Source organism: Phyllobates terribilis, unplaced genomic scaffold (assembly GCF_046119375.1).
Source record: "Phyllobates terribilis strain yellow unplaced genomic scaffold, ASM4611937v1 Scaffold_4__5_contigs__length_816908805, whole genome shotgun sequence".
In the NCBI taxonomy this organism is placed as follows: domain Eukaryota; kingdom Metazoa; phylum Chordata; class Amphibia; order Anura; family Dendrobatidae; genus Phyllobates; species Phyllobates terribilis.
In genome coordinates, this window is record NW_027362764.1 from 401,573,661 (window position 1) to 401,591,047 (window position 17,387).

Below are 17,387 nucleotides of genomic sequence, written 5' to 3' on the forward strand. Positions count from 1 at the left end.
AGTGTGTCACTCACTGTTCAGCCGCAAATATCTCTATTTAAAAAAGTGTGGTATACCCCAGTAAACAATAACTGTGGTTTTACCATCCCACGGTAAAACATCTCTATTATTCAGGTTTTGGTAGTTTTTTCCGTAAAGAAAAACAGTAGTGTCTCCTGACTGTTGTGACACAAAAATATATCTGTTGAAAATAGTCTTGTGTAGGCCCGACATCCCAGTGTGGTTTCGCAGTTCCACGGGTCAAATCGCTGTACTATCCAGTTTTGGGCCTTTGGTATCTAAAAAAAAAGCAGTTTGAGTGTGTCGCTCACTGTTTAGCCGCAAATATCTCTATTTAAAAAAGTGTGGTATACCCCAGTAAACAATAACTGTGGTTTTGCCATCCCACGGTAAAAAATCTCTATTATTCAGGTTTTGGTAGTTTTTTCCGTAAAGAAAAACAGTAGTGTCTCCTGACTGTTGTGACACAAAAATATATCTGTTGAAAATAGTCTTGTGTAGGCCCGACATCCCAGTGTGGTTTCGCAGTTCCACGGGTCAAATCGCTGTACTATCCAGTTTTGGGCCTTTGGTATCTAAAAAAAAAGCAGTTTGAGTGTGTCGCTCACTGTTCAGCCGCAAATATCTCTATTTAAAAAAGTGTGGTATACCCCAGTAAACAATAACTGTGGTTTTGCCATCCCACGGTAAAAAATCTCTATTATTCAGCTTTTGGTAGTTTTTTCCGTAAAGAAAAACAGTAGTGTCTCCTGACTGTTGTGACACAAAAATATATCTGTTGAAAATAGTCTTGTGTAGGCCCGACATCCCAGTGTGGTTTCGCAGTTCCACGGGTCAAATCGCTGTACTATCCAGTTTTGGGCCTTTGGTATCTAAAAAAAAAGCAGTTTGAGTGTGTCACTCACTGTTCAGCCGCAAATATCTCTATTTAAAAAAGTGTGGTATACCCCAGTAAACAATAACTGTGGTTTTCCTCTTCCACAGTTCTAATCTACTCTTTATTACCCTTTTTCCATTGATAGTGCAAGTGTAAGCTATTTTACTTCATTTACAATGGGCAAGGCGCGTGGCAAGGGACGTGGAAGTGGACGTTCTGGTGATGGTTCGTGCAGAGGACGGGGCCGTGGCCAAGGTGAAAATGTGCCACAACCAACAGCCACATCTTCTCGCTCCCACTTCTTGACCAAGTTACTAGGGAAGCACAGAACAACACCAGTATTGAGAACTGATCAGTGTGAACAGGTTATTAATTGGATAGCTGATAATACTTCCAGTTACCTGGGCACCACCACCTCCGGTCTGTCTTCCACACGGTCAACTCTTAGTAACCGTGAGTCTTGACCGCATACTCCTCCTCACCCTGATGTTCCTTCCTCCCACCATGCCGAGTGTCGTCAGACAGCAAGTGATCCCACACTTGGACACTCTGAAGAGCTGTTCACTGGTCCATTTCCATATTTGGGCCCCTCGCCTGATAAGCTTGAAGTGCTGGAAGAGGAGATCCCATGTTGCGATGCCCAAATATTTGAACAGCCACGGCCACAGGAAGTCGACGTTGGCAATCTGTCACAAGAGGTGGACGATGACGAGACACAATTGCCAGGAAGTGAGGAGGAGGATCGTGGTGCGCAAGTGGAAGAGGAGGAGGTGGTGGATAATCTAGCAACTGACCCAACGTGGAAGGAGGACATGCAGAGTGAGGCCAGCAGCACACAGGGGGAGGGAGGCAGAGTACCCCAACAGGCAGGAAGAAGCAGTGTGGTGGCCACAGACAGAAGGCAGGCAACCGTTCCCCGTAACACCAACACGAGGGACGTTGCCAGTACAAGCGGTAGGTCTTCCAGAGTCTGGAATTTTTTAAAAGACTCTGCTGATAACCCCAAAAAGGCCATATGTTCCACCTGCCATGCCAGCATCAGCAGGGGTGACAAAACTACCAGCCTGACCACCACCAGCATGATCAGGCACATGGCAGCAAAGCACCCGACTTTGCGGGGCGAAACCCAGGGTCTACGACCAGTGTCAGCGGGTGTCACCACTGCTTCTTCCACTGTTGTGCTTGCAATAGAACCCCCTGTTGTGTGTGCAAGGCAATCCCCTGTCCATACTGCATGTAAAGATGCCCCCTCCTCTCAGTCTTCACTTGTTATGGCAGTTTCTCAAGAAACAGCATCAACGTCCACGTCCACGTCCGACCACAGCGTTCAATTGTCCATATCCCAGACCTTTGAACGAAAGCGGAAATTCACAGCTAACGCCCCACAGGCCACAGTCCTAAATTCGCACATTTCGCGACTGCTTTCATTGGAAATGCTGCCTTTTAGGCTGGTGGAGACGGAATCCTTCCGCAATCTTATGGCGGTGGCCGTCCCTCGGTACTCGGTCCCCAGCCGACACTATTTTGCCCGGTGTGCCATCCCCGCACTACACAAGCACGTGTCCCAAAGCATCTGCCGTGCCCTCAACAACGCAGTTACTGGGAGAGTCCACCTGACAACGGACACGTGGACAAATGCTTGTGGCCAGGGACGGTACATCTCTCTGACGGCACACTGGGTAAACATAGTGGAAGCCGGGACCCAGTCGGACCTTGGGACGGAACACATCCTCCCCACACCGAGGATTGCGGGCCCTATGTCAGTCAGAGTTGCCCCCACAGTGTACAGCTCCTGCGCATCCTCATCCTCCTCCTCCTCATGTTCAGCCTCCATCTCAGATATCACCACATCAGTTACAAGCTGGAAGCATTGCAGTACTGCCTCCGCCAAGCGGCAACAGGCTGTGCTGAAACTCATAAGCTTAGGTGATAAACCTCACACTGCTTGTGAGTTGTGGACAGCTGTGAAAGAGCAGGCAGATCTGTGGCTGAGACCGCTGAACCTACATCCCGGCATGGTCGTGTGTGACAATGGCCGTAACCTGGTGGCGGCTCTGAGGCGAGGTGAGATCACACACGTACCATGCCTGGCTCATGTGCTTAACCTCGTGGTTCTGCGGTTTCTTAAGTCGTACCCCGAGTTGCCAGATCTGCTCGTGAAAGTACGCCGCCTGTCAGCTCATTTTCGCAAGTCGGCTACAGCTTCCGCCGCCCTTGCTGTGTTGCAGCAGCGTTTGCAGCTTCCGGCACACCGACTGGTGTGTGATGTCCCCACACGTTGGAACTCTACCCTCCACATGTTGCAAAGGATTTGTGAGCAGAAGAGAGCAGTTGTGGAGTTCCAGCTGCAACAAGGCCGTCGATATTCAGGTCAGACTCCACACATAAGACCTCAGGAGTGGACCTGGATGTCTGACATATGTACCATCCTGACAAACTTTGAGGAAGCCACCAAGATGGTGAGTGGCGATGACTCCATCATTAGTGTCAGCATCCCACTTGTCTGTCTTTTGCAACGCTCTCTGCAGAGAATTAAAGAGGAGGCATTGCAGCCAGAGTATGATGAGATGGATCAAGAAGCCGTAGCGAGCGATTACACACAGCCCAGCCTCATCTCATCCCAATGTGCATTGGGGGATAATGAGGGAGAGGAGGAGGAGGAGGAGGAGGAGGAAGAAGAACAGGAGCTGCTATCATGCGTTGTAGACGGTAGTACCGGTACAAGTGTCATACCATCGGTTCAGCGTGGGTGGCCTGAGGACAGGGGGGAGGAGGAAGAGGAGGAGGAGGAGGAGAGCATGGTCAGTCGTCATCTTGGTGAGGACACGGAAATCTTGCCCGTTACCAGTCTGGCATGCATGGCTGACTTTATGTTACGCTGCCTTAACCGTGACCCTCGCGTTGTCAAAATGTTGGGTGACAGTCATTACTGGTTGGTGACACTTTTAGACCCCCGCTACAAGGAGAACTTTCACTCTCTTATTCCTGAGGTGGAGAGGACTACAAAAATGGGGCAATACCAGAAGGCCCTTGCTGCAGAACTCTTAAAAAAATTCCCATCTGAACACGCTAGCGGCAGAGGTCACAGTTTGTTGCCCAACCAAGGCGTACAGGTGAGAGAGATGCAACTCCAATCCAGCCGAGGCAATGGAGCACTGTCAACGTTCTGGGACAGTTTTCTGACACCCGCCCAGCTTACAGGCCCTGAGGCGCGGGGTACTCTCACAAGGAGTGGAAAGTTTCAAAAGATGGTGAGGGAGTACCTTGCCGATCGTACCAGTGTCCTCCGTGATTCCTCTGTGCCTTTTAATTATTGGGTATCCAAGCTGGACACTTGGAATGAACTCGCTCTGTACGCCTTGGAGGTCCTGGCCTGCCCTGCCGCTAGCGTGTTATCGGAGCGTGTTTTTAGTGCCGCTGGGGGAATTATAACTGATAAGCGCACTCGCCTGTCAACTGACAATGCTGACAAGCTGACCCTTATCAAAATGAACAAGAGCTGGATTGGGCCATACTTCTCATCACCACCAAATGACAGCAGAGTAACATAAAGTCAAATCCACTGTGTTATTTCGGGAGGTGTATTCACATGCACCACTTCACACCCACACATGGGTATACGCTTCCTTGTTTCGGCAGTTTAATCTTCTTCTCCTTATCCTCAGCCTCCACCACCACTATACCAGCAGGGTGCCAGCATTGCAAGTTCCTCCGTCCTTATTTTTGGCAGCTTTTGCTTGCAAGGCATAAGCAAATACTATGGGACACCCACTCCCCAATAATGGGACTTATGTTTGTAATATGCTGTACTGCATGGCTCTTGTAAGGGGCATTGCAAGTTGCTCCGTCCTAATTTTTGGCAGTTTTTGCTGGGAAAGCATAAGCAAATACTATGAGACACCCACTCCCCAATAATGGGACTTATGTTTGTAATATGCTGTACTGCATGGCTCTTGTAAGGGGCATTGCAAGTTGCTCCGTCCTAATTTTTGGCAGCTTTTGCTTGGAAAGCATAAGCAAATACTATGGGACACCCACTCCCCAATAATGGGACTTATGTTTGTAATATGCTGCACTGCATGGCTCTTGTAAGGGGCATTGCAAGTTGCTCCGTCCTAATTTTTGGCAGCTTTTGCTGGGAAAGCATAAGCAAATACTATGGGACACCCACTCCCCAATAATGGGACTTATGTTTGTAATATGCTGCACTGCATGGCTCTTGTAAGGGGCATTGCAAGTTGCTCCGTCCTAATTTTTGGCAGCTTTTGCTGGGAAAGCATAAGCAAATACTATGGGACACCCACTGCCCAATAATGGGACTTATGTTTGTAATATGCTGTACTGCATGGCTCTTGTAAGGGGCATTGTAAGTTGCTCCGTCCTAATTTTTGGCAGCTTTTGCTTGGAAAGCATAAGCAAATACCATTGGACACCCACTCCCCAATAATGGGACTTATGTTTGTAATATGCTGTACTGCATGTGACGCGCCCCCTGGGCCTTGTGTACACGTGTGTGGGATACCCGGTGCCGGGTCTCTGGGGTCTGTAGTCTCCGTGGCGGTGACCCGGTCCCGTGGCTCAGGCTGGTCTAACCAGTGGCAGTCTTTCTTAGGTTTCGAGGTTAATTGTCCGACTGCGCCACCCGTGGATTGCGGTCAGGGAGTACCACCGCTGCGAGGCAGACCGCTGAGGCTGGTGTTGTGTGCGCAGCATAGAATGGGATAACTCCCCTCGGGAGGAGTATAGCCTCAGGGCAGTGAGTGTGGATGATGGGGGTGATGGTGCACGAGCGCAGCAGGAATGACTCAGAGTCTTTGCAGTGCAGTTCAGGGTCTTTACTGATGATTATAAGGTAGACCCTCCCGGGAGTACTGGCTAGCATAAGAGGCCTGGTCAGTCTGTGAGCAAGCAGGAGTTCCCCTGGCCAGGTGGAGTTGTAGGCCTCCCCGTCTGTCTGCACTCTTCCTGGCTACCTTGCTGTAAGCGGGTAGAAGTAGCCCACGTCCCTGAGTGTACCGTGTAGTGCTCACCCGTATGGCTGGTGACTTGGGGCCTTCTGTTAGCCTCCACTCCACGACGGCGGTGCTGGTCCCTTGCTTGTGACTGAGCCTCCGGGCTTCTATGGCCAGAGGACCTGAAATCCCCTGCCGGCTGGTTTCTGCTGCTGGATATATAAGTCCTCACAGCTTCGGACTCCTGTGTCCGGTTCCTATTGTCTTCTGCCAGGGCGAGCTCTGCTCAGCTTCCAGCCCCTGGTCTTTAGCTCCTAGCTCCTACAGAGCTCCTTGCTGTTACTGCCCCTTGCTCTCACTCTGACTCTGACTGTTCTCTGACTCACTCAACTCCGCCCCAGATCCAGTTTATAAGGGCAGATTTCTCCCCTCCCAGGATTGGGGCAGGAGGATGTTGCATGTTTAAGGGATCCTGACCAGGAAACCTCCCACTTGCTCTCCGACGTAATATCTCTATTACTGTGGTGACCAGACCCCTGGGGTGCCACACATGGCTCTTGTAAGGGGCATTGCAGTTCCTCATAATTTTTGGAAAGCCTTCCATTCACTGCTTAGGCCAACAGTGCACGGGAGACCCAGTTGCTATAAATGGAAAAAAAGGTTTAGTTAATGCCCTCTGACCTCCATGTCATTTCCAAGGGGCATTGGAGTGGCTCAAAATTTTTGGTAGGCATTGCACTCACTGTATGCCCTATAACTGTGTAGCCGAACCGCTCCTTTTGTTACAGAAACATATCCTACAAGACATATCTGGTTGACTGGCCTGATATTGATGTGAATGGTCCCTGTTCCTCCTGCTCTTTCTCCTTTGCCACTACCTCATCCATCATTTATCACCTGAAGCTTTGTTTTAACGGGAGTCATAGAACTTGGATAGTAGCAGGAAAACATCCAGCAATCCTCGGAGGAGGTAGGATATGCGCCAAAACGCTGACCACCTCAGTCCTAGCCGCTACTACATACATGCGCTTGCATTACAACAAAACAAAGCAGATGCTAACTTCTATCATCCTCATCATGCTCCTCACCTTGGCACTCTCAACTCCCCTGATGGAGAAGCCAGGGCCCACCGGAGGAGTCTGATAGTCCGGTGGGCTCGGCCAATGCTGCCCTAAAGCAGACCAGGCTAAGAAAAGTGTGGGAAAGGTTACCGGGACAAATAGGGGTGGCTGGGGACCGAGTATGGACACCCGGCCACCCCCTGGAGGCTGGGGAGCAAGCGGGGACACCCGGCCACCAGGCGGCTGGGGACTGAGTATGGATACCAGGCCGCCGACACAGCCATGGCGTGGTGGCCAGATTCTGCCTCCACATGCCTAAAAGGCCCAATTTAAAGTGCAAGCAAGCAAGCAGTATGGTATTGCAGCCTGGGGGTGGGTGGGTGGCAGGCTGCATACTTGCGCTTGCATTGCAAGGAATGGGAGAGGTACAATTGAACACTGCCCTGGGACAAGGACTTGAATGGGGATAGTTGCAAGTCTGCAACGACAGGTGCAAGGTGGGAGGCATCTTCGCATGTTCCATGAACAGGGGTTTGGCATGCACACACTACAGCGGAATATGCTCTCCTTCCCACTAAATGCACTGGGGAGGGCACAGGTAATGTTTTGGTATACGCGCTTAATCTTATGTATAAGGCACACCAGGACAAATATGGGCGGCTGGGGACTGAGTATGGATACCTCGCTGCCGAAGCAGCCATGAGGTAGTGGCCAGCTTCGGCCTCCTCCAAACTAAAAGGCCCCATTTCAAGTGCAAGCTAGCAGTATGGAATTGCAGTCTGGGGGTGGGTGGCAAGCTGCACACTTACACTTGCATTAAAAGAAAACATAGCAGATGCTAACTTCTGTCATCATCATCATGCTCCTCACCTTGGCACTCTCAACTCCACCGATGGAGAAGTCAGGGCCCACCGGAGGAGTCTGGTTCTCTGGTGGGCTCGTCCAATGCTGCCTAAAGCAGGCAGGGCTAAGAAAAGTGTGTGGGGGGATGTTCCAAGGAGAAATAGGGGCGGCTGGGGACCGTTTATGGACACCCGGCTGCCCCCAGGCGGCTGGGGACCGTGTGTGGACACACGGCCGCGGGGTGGCTGGGGACCGAGTATGGACACCCGGCCGCCGGGCGGCTGGGGACTGAGTATGGATTCCAGGCCGCCAACACAGCCATGACGTGGTGGCCTCCACATGCCTAAAAGGCCCAATTTCAAGTTCAAGCAAGCAAACAGTATGGTATTGCAGCCTGGGGGTGGGTGGGTGGCAGGCTGCATACTTGAGCTTGTATTGAAAGGAATGGGGGAGGTACAATTGAACACTGCCCTGGGACTAGAACTTGCATGGGGATAGTTGCAAGTCGGCATCTTCTGATGCGGTAAGGATCACTTATGATGGGCACACTTTTAGACAGTGACCTGGGAGTCAGAGATGCTTCCAGGGGTCTTCCCCATGCTGTTCCCTTGTCTTTTCAGCACTTTATGCATGTGTCACACAGCACATGGCCAGATAAGGTTGTAAAATGTTAAAATGACATTTCACGGTGAATGCATTTGTCATAGTTGAAAGCAATACAAAAGTGCAAAAACGCATAAAAAATGCTACTTGTGAACATAGCCGAAGGTGTGGAGGAGTATTTTTGTTTTTGGACATTTATTTTAACTTATACACAAGTCTTTACCCTGGAAAGGATGTTCCTTAACATATTTCACAGGAAAAAAGTTTCACTTTCGTTTTTGAACGTTTTATTGTGAGCCTGTAAAAGTGGCTTAATACCTCTGACCACGTTGTTGACAGCAGTGACCTGGGGGTCAGAAATGCTTCCTGGGGTGATCCCCATGCTGTCCCCATGTCATTTGAGCACTGTTACTATCGTTTTGGGCACTTGTTAGGCTTTTAAAAGACTGCCGGGGGTGCCACCGCAAAAATGCTCGAGTCTCCCATAGACTAACATTGGGCTCGTTGCTCGGGTCGAGCACCCGAGTATCACGGTGAGCTCGGCCCGAGCTTCGAGCACCTGAGCATTTTAGTGCTCGCTCAACACTAATACTTACCTTCTGTACCAACATTGCAATCTGTGTTCCCTCTGGTCTACTAAGATATACAATGTCACATAACCGCTGCAGCCAATCGTCTGCCACTGATCGGCTTCAGCCTTCATAATTCCAACTAAGCAGAAGAACAATGTTTCTTTTGCTCTGGCAGAAATGTGAAGACTGCAGTGGTTACATGATTTTGTTGTCAGGAGGCTAGTGGGGGACACAAGGCTGAGAGCACAGACTGGTATGGAGGTCAGTATCAATTTCTTAATTTATGCAATACCCTCAGGCCATTACAATGGGGTTATCCAGTCCAGATACTATGCTATACTGCAGGTATACTGACTGCATCGACCAATGCAGCCCCCCCCCCAAAAAAAAATACAAAACAAAAAATGTGTTGCATCATTAAGTAGCAGGCCAATAGTGGCATATAATCCCCCCATCAGCTTTAAGGCTGCAATCACACAGGCAATTTTTGTGGCAGTTTGAGCCAAAACAGGAGGGGATGCAAAAAAAACCAGGAGACAGATCAATCTTTCCTTTACAAGGCACTTGTCATTTTGTAGGATTCTCTCATGATCTTGGTTTTAAAAACTGCTACAAAACTGGATGTGCAATTCCAGCCATATTGGTACAAATTGAAAATTGATTGCCTAATGATCAGGGCAGTCCATTTGAAGATCCCGGCATTGCACTGTCATAATTCTGGACAGGATCATTGCAAAATAATGTCAAACTGTTCTAATTATGTCCCATATATATGACAACACAGACCGTTGGAGCATTCGAAATGTTTCCAAAGCGAATACTGTGTTGTAATCTAGACCCTGCCTTTGACAAATACAGTGGGTACTGTAGACAGATAGATAGGTACGTAGGTAGGAAGATAGATAGATTAGTTAATCTGCATTAGGCCACGGCCCCACTATCAGTATTTGGTCAGTATTTTATCTCAGGACTGGGAGCCAAAACCAGGAGTGGGTGATAAATACAGAATTGGTGACTTGTTTCTATTATACCTTTTCTCTGATTGTTCCTCACCTGGTTTGGGCTCCCACTCCTGAGAAAAATACTGACCGAATACTGACCAAATACTGATAATGGGGCCGTGGCCTAAAGCTAAAAAACACACTATATAACCTGTAAATACATTATTTTAAATGTTTGTACGATGTTTAAGAGTATCTTGTATAATGCTCCATTGTTCTAGGAACACAGGACGACACTCCATATCCTTTCTGACTGGCTGGGTTTAGCACCCCTGTATCACACCAAGTATGAAAAAACAGAAAAGCCTTTCAAAGAAAAAGGTAAGATTTCACATGCTAAAGTTTTAAGAGTAAGGTTTTGTTAAAAGGAGAAAAAAATGGAGCAGATTTACTAAATCTAAATGCACCACAAATCTAAATTAAGACTAAATTAATTGTCTTACATGCTAGTCAAGAAGGCATTGTTGCCTATTAGAAAGGAGGCATGATCTAAATTGTGACACCGTGTGCCAATATTGCACCAGCATAAGACAATTATTAGGTGGTATAATTTTAGGGAGGAAGTTATCATTCAAGTTATGACAGTTTTCTGCTTAACCCCTTTACCACCTTGGGTTTTTCCGTTTTTGCGTTATCATTTTTTGCTCCCTGTCTTCCCAGAGCCATAACTTTCTTATTTTTCCATCAATATAGCCATGTGATAGCTTATTTTTTGCGGGACAAGTTTTACTTTTGAACGACACCATTGGTTTTACCATATCGTGTGCTCGAAAACAAGAAAAATATCAAAGTGCTGTGAAATTGCAAAAAAAAAGTACAATTTCTCTTTTTTTTTTTTGCTGTGTTCACTAGATTCTAAATACCATTTTGGGCTAGGTACGATCTTTTGATCACCTGTTATTGCACTTTATTGCAATGTTGCGGCAACCAAAAAAACATAATTCTTGCGTTTTGATTTTTTTTCTCGTTACGCCATTTACCGATCGGATTAATTATTTTTATGCTTTGATAGATCGGGAGATTCTGAACGCAGCAATGACAAATATGTGTATATTTGATTTTTTTTAATTGTTTTATTTTGAATGGAGCGAAAGGGGGGGTGATTTGAACTTTTAGATTTTTTTAATTTTTTAATATTTTTAAAAACATTTTTTTTTACATTTCACTTGCTTCAATAGTCTCCATGGGAGACTAGAAGCTGCGATCATCCGATCGCCTGCACTACACACAGCAGGGCTTCAGTCACAGGGGTCTCCTGCAGTCCCCGGATTATCATGCCAACCCATTGGCGACCCGCAAACCATGTGACACTGGCGCTGATGGGTGGAATTAGTAATGCGCTTTTGGTAAGCGCGAGTTGAATGCCTCTGTCATAGTGACACAGCGGCATTTAATTAGTTAAATACCGTGGGTGGATCTCGATTCCACCCATGGCTGTTAGGGGCACATGTCAGCTGTACTGATCAGCTGTCATGTCATGTGCACGAAAACATGCGGGATCAGTGCCAGAGCCCGCATGGAGTACAGTCATGCCACCTTGGACGTACTTATGCGTTTAAGGTCATAAAGTGGTTTTAAACTGTAGCTTAAATCTATGCTAGTTCCTAACTGTTGTACAGTGTCTTGAAAAAATATTCATACCCCATGAACTTTAACACATTTTTTCACGTTTCACCCACAAACTTAAATGTATTTTATTGAGATTTTATGTGATATGCCAACTCCAAGAAGCAAGTACTTGTAAAGTGTAAAGGAAGCGATATATTTTTAAAAATATAAATCTGAAAATTGTGATGTTCATTTGTATTCAGCCCCTGAGTCAATACTTTGTAGGACCAAATTTCTTTGCAAGTTTTTAGGGGTATGTCTCTACCACCTTTCACATCTAGAGGCTGATGTAAATACTTTTATGTCCAAAAATGACAAAAGTATTCTTGAAGTGATACCTTTATTGGCTAACCAGAAGAAAATATATACTGTATGTGCAAGCTTTCAGAACACAGAGGCTCCTTCGTCAGGCAATATTACAAATTAATTTATAAGACAAAAGGCACAACCTTTAAGAGATGTTAGAGTATGACATTTGTTCATGAGGAGGAGGGGGTGATGCCTCCTAATGATAAGTCAAAGAGATGTCTGTGGGAATGCTTAATTATTTGGAGACCATCTGGAGGAGGTGTGCATTGACTCTGACTCGCCCCCTGGGCCGTGGGGCACTCGAGACCGGACTTCAGGGCAATGCTGGGAGTAGTAGTGGCGACCCAGTCCCGTGGCTCAGGGTGGTCAGACCAGTGGTAGTCTATGATGTGTTTTAGGTAATGTCCGACAACGCCACCCGTGGATTGCGGTCAGGGAGGACCGCCGCTGCAAGGCAGACCGCTTAGGCTGGTGTTGGGGATGCAGCAGGGAATAGTACAACTCCCCACGGGAGGAGTGTAGCCTCAGGGCAGTGTGATAGGATGCTGGGGGTGATGGTGCAGGCGCAGCAGTAACCACACAGAGTCCAATAATGCAGTCCAGGGTCTTTTACTGATCTTATCATAGACCCAACAGGAGTACAGGGTAGGAATGGACCTGGTGTCTGAGGGCATTCGGGCGAGCTCCGCTGGTCAGGGTGAGTGGGTAGGCCTACCGTTCTCTTTCTGCCCTTGCTGACTATCTCCCCCTTTAGTGGTATGATAGCCCACGTTCCGGAGCTTGCCGTGTACTACGCCTGTATGGCTTGCGACTTGGGCCTTAGGTACCTGTAGCATCTCCGTGCTGTACCGGTCCCTCTGTGTGGCGGAACCTTCAGGCTTCTTGGCCAAGGGACCTAAAATCCCTCGCAGGTAGATGATCTGCTGCAGAACTTGCAATCCTGACAGCCTCGGACCCCAGTGTCCGGTATGCAGTTTCCTCTCTGCCAGGACCGTCTCTCGTTGCCTCTGTCCCTGGCTTGGTGTTCCTCCTATGCCTCCTGGACTCCTCAGCTGCAGCTGACCTGTCCCTCTGCTTCTGTGAACCCTTCTGGATGCTTCAGAAGCGGGTCCTGGTCTCTCTAACCCTGCCCTCAGTACCAGTTTTTATAGGGGCAGCCTGCTCCCCCTACTGGCCTGGGACAGGAGGTGCTGCATGCAAATGGTCCATGACCAGAGAACCTCCCTCCTGCTCTCAGACACAGCCTTACAAGTTTGTGGCATCCTGGCCTGGGGTGACACATTCCCCCCTAGGAAAGCTTAGTACTCCGGGACTAAACAAGAAACACGATACAGGGTAGAAATTATAACATAAACATAACAGAGAAAGAAATAACAAACAACACCACATATTGAGTCCTTTAGATCACAGTATGGCATGTGACTGGGTGTCCATATCACCAACAAAAGAAGAGGGTCACAGTATGATCCGTGACCGGGTGTCCATTTCACCAACACAATGGGAGCCTTAACCAGGTGGGGGTCTGTCCTTGCCCCGAGTCCTTGACAGTCTTTATTCTTTCCTTTGGTTAGGCTCCGAACATATTTACAAGGAAGTCCCGGTTACTCAAAGTTCATAACCTTTTAGTCCATTTGTCACTATGAAAAACTGGAAAACAGTATTAATAACCAGGGTACAAACATAACACATTAAATATATACATTATACATTTAGATCTTCCAGCGAGCTGGCATTTGACCCCTAGTGCTCCGGGTTGACCTCCGTAGCCCACTGTCTGGTGGTGGTCTAACCTGGCTTTCCCCACTATCATTGAGGGTACAGATACTAGCTGGGTGTACAGGTAGGGCAGGTAGCTGTCTGCGGGTCCTTTGGCTTACCGCAGGCATGGCAGGCTCACTGTCAGCAGAGGATTTACTTTCCTGGGCTGCTGGCGTGGGTTCTTCCGCCTCTGGGGCCGCTTGCTCTTCTTGTTCTTCCTGTCCTCTTGTAGGCTCCTGCTGGGTAGGCTGAAGGAAGTGTAGGACGGGTACCACTATTGCGCCATTTATCTGAGTCCAGGTCCGGGGGAACTCTCCGAGAACTGTGCTGATCATCTCCTCCTTGTCCTCTGCGGGTTCAAGGTCATCTTGATCTTCACTTGGACTCTGTAGTTGCTCAGGGCACCGTTTTAGGTGGTCTCTGGAGACGGTGCTAGTGGTTTCTCCTCCATCCTTGGTAATCACACATACCTTCGGGTTGTCATGGTCGGATTGCAGTACTGTGTACGGGTCTCTCTCCCACTGGTCATCCAGCTTGTGAAGCCTTCTCTTCCGCTTCAGGACCTGCTCACCAGGTTCCAGGGGACCAGCAGGGGCGTGTTGGTTGAAGAGCCTCTCTTGCTTTTCTCTCACTTGAGCCAGACTCCTCTCCACACTCTCCTGTACCTTCTTGTACTGTAGCCGCCGTTCCGTATCCCAGTCCGCGTCTGGGGAGGTGTCCTCAGGTGTCAGGACTCCCATTTCCAGGTCGATCGGCAGCTTACCTGGTCTTGCTTGCATCAGGTAAGCCGGGGTGCAATTTGTAGCATTCACCGGGATATGGTTGTACAAGTCAATCAGGTCTGGCAGCTTCTCCGGCCACAGGCTGCGTTCTTCCAGGGGTAACGTCTTGAGGAGATCAATGACGATATTGTTCATCTTCTCACACAGCCCGTTGGTCTGCGGGTGGTAAGGCGTTGTCCGAATCTTCCTACAGCCGTAGAGGTTGCAGAACTCCTGGAATACTTCAGCCTCAAACGCTGGACCTTGATCTGTCAAGACCTGTTCCGGATACCCATGTGGACGGCAGAAGTGTTGCTGGAAGGCTCTGGCCGCTGTTTGGGCTGTCAGGTCTTTAACAGGAACCACTACCAGGAACCGGGAGTAATGGTCCACAATTGTCAGGGCATAGATGTAGCCCGACCGGCTTGGAGCCAACTTCACATGGTCCAGAGCTACCAGCTCAAGAGGCTGCCTGGTGACGATGGGCCTCAAGGGTGTCTGCTGGCTGGCAGGGTCCTTCCTTCTGAGGTGACAAGGGCCGCAGTCCCTGCTCCACTTCTCGATGGCCCTTCTCATGCCGACCCAGTAGAACCGTTCCCTCAGTAGGAACTCCAGTTTCTTCCACCCGAAGTGTGCCGCTCTGTCATGGTAGGCCTCCAGGACCATTGCTGCATCTCGCCTTGGGACCACTATCTGCGTCCGGTGATTGACAAGCCTTCTGCACAGCTTACCCTCATAGAGGAATAGCCTGCTTTTCTCCTTCCATATCTGCTTGGCTTCCTCTGGAGCATCCGGGCCAGGGCTAGCATCTTCCTGGGTTAACATGTCTTTGACCAGGCGTATTGCAGGGTCGCTATCTTGCGTTTCAGCCCAGCTGTGGTGGGGTAAGGGTTTGAACATGACGGTGGTTAAGTCCTTGTCTCTTACCCGGTGAGAAAGCTGAGGGGCCACATACCGGTGGAACGCAGGGAGCTCTATTTCCTCCAGCTCTTCCGAGTCGTCTTCTCCTTCAGTTAGGTGGGGCATTCTTGATAGGGCGTCTGCGTTGGTGTTGGTCCTGCCTGCCCGGTATTTGATTGTGAAGTCATAATTGGGTAGCCGGGCCATCCACCGCTGTTCTAGGGCACCTAGTCTTGCATTGTCCAGATGTGTCAACGGGTTGTTGTCCGTGTACACAGTGAACTTTGCGGAGGCCAGGTAATGCTTAAACCGCTCTGTGACGGCCCACACCACTGCCAAGAATTCTAGCTTAAAGGAGCTGTAGTTCTCCAGGTTTCTTTCAGTGGGCCTCAACTTCCGGCTGGCATATGCGATCACCCTTTCTCTGCCTTGTTGGTTTTGTGACAGTACGGCTCCCAGCCCCACATTACTGGCATCTGTGTGGAGGATAAAAGGCTGGCCATAATCGGGGTAGGCCAGTATCTCATCCCCCGTGAGGGCCATCTTCAACTGACAGAAAGACTCCTCTTCCGGCTTGTCCGACTTGAAGGGTGGCTTGTGACTTCTGGATTTAGATTGCCCTATCAGGAGGTCCTGCATAGGGGCTGCCATCTTAGTGAACCCGGGGATGAACCTTCGGTAGTAGCCTACCAACCCGAGGAATTGCCTCACTTCCTTGATGTTAGAGGGGCTTGGCCAGCTCTTGATGGCTGTAACTTTGTCGGGGTCGGGGGCTACTCCCTCTGCACTCACCACGTGTCCTAGGTATTGGACCTTCGGTTTTAACAGGTGGCACTTTGAAGGCTTCACTTTCAGGCCGTAGCCTGCCAGGGCTTCGAACACCTCGGCCAGGTGCTTTAGATGGTCCTCGTAAGTCTTCGAATAGATGATCACGTCGTCCAGGTAAAGGAGGACCGTCTCGAAGTTTCGGTGCCCTAGACAGCATTCCATCAGCCTCTGGAAGGTCCCTGGTGCGTTGCGGAGCCCGAAGGGCATACAGTTGAACTCGCTCAGTCCCATCGGGGTGGTGAAGGCGGTCTTCTCCTTGTCAGCCTCCGCCACAGGAACCTGCCAGTATCCGCTAGTAAGGTCCAAAGTAGAGAAGAAATTAGCTGATTTTAGAGCTGCCAAAGACTCCTCTATCCTAGGTAATGGGTACGCATCTTTATGGGTGATACAATTGATTTGCCTATAGTCCACACACATTCTCATGGTACCGTCTTTCTTTTTTACCAAAACTAAGGGAGCTGCCCAGGGGCTACAGCTATCTCTAATGACCCCAGCTTCTTTCATTTCTCTCAGCATACCCTTGGCGTTCTGATAATGTGCAGGGGGTACAGGCCTGTGTCTCTCTCTTATCGGTGGGTGGCTCCCCGTGGGGATATGGTGTTCTATCCCTTTTACTCTGCCGAAGTCTAGCGGGTGCTTACTAATACTCTTGAACCACCCGGTAGACTCCTTGTTTTTGGTGCAGGGGAGTGGAGTCAGCACCCACATGGAGTTCCTGGCACCAGTCCTCCTTTTGTTTCTGGGAGCCATTACCCTCTGCCTGTGGAGATGGAGGCAACGGTTCCACGGCCCTGATAGCTTTGTGCTCAACAGCAAACAGTTTGGCAAGTGTAGCGTACCTGGGTAGGTGTGCCTCCCTCTCCCCAATGTTGAGAATGCGAACGGGCACCCTTCCATGACGGACATCAACCACCCCCCGGGCTGTCAAAATGGTGGGCCTGCTGTCTGAGTACACGGGTTCTACCATGGCTTGGTAGTCTCTGCCTCTCAACCCGATTGCAGTCCGACACCAGATCATCATTTCACTTTTGGGAGGCATGGAAATGGGGAATGGGTCACTCATTCTTACGCTACCGATCTCACCACCAGACAGTTCTACCTGCTGCCGTCTCATCAGGGCTCTTATCTCTTTCTGGAGGACCCTCTTTTGGCTGGAGCTCGCATTCATCGCCACCTGCTGTAAAATCACAATTACTTCTGAAAGACAGTTTTCAATCACATTAGTACCCACAGTTATTTTAGGGTGACTTTCACGATGGTCAATGTCCACAATGATCTCTCCCTGTGCCGGCAGTTCCACCTTACCAATCTTGA

The 17,387-nt window shown here is 49.2% G+C and overlaps 1 protein-coding gene across 8 annotated transcripts in view; it reads left to right on the forward strand.

The window, feature by feature from the left end:
• The window catches only part of LOC141265436 (NFX1-type zinc finger-containing protein 1-like), a 249,779-nt gene that overhangs the window by 126,641 nt on the left and 105,751 nt on the right, over positions 1 to 17,387 (forward strand). For all 8 annotated transcript variants that reach the window (XM_073678517.1, XM_073678513.1, XM_073678515.1 and 5 more), the window contains one exon: positions 10,131 to 10,230. In XM_073678517.1, the coding sequence (XP_073534618.1) occupies positions 10,131 to 10,230 (100 nt within the window). The remainder of the gene's footprint in view (positions 1 to 10,130; positions 10,231 to 17,387) is intronic.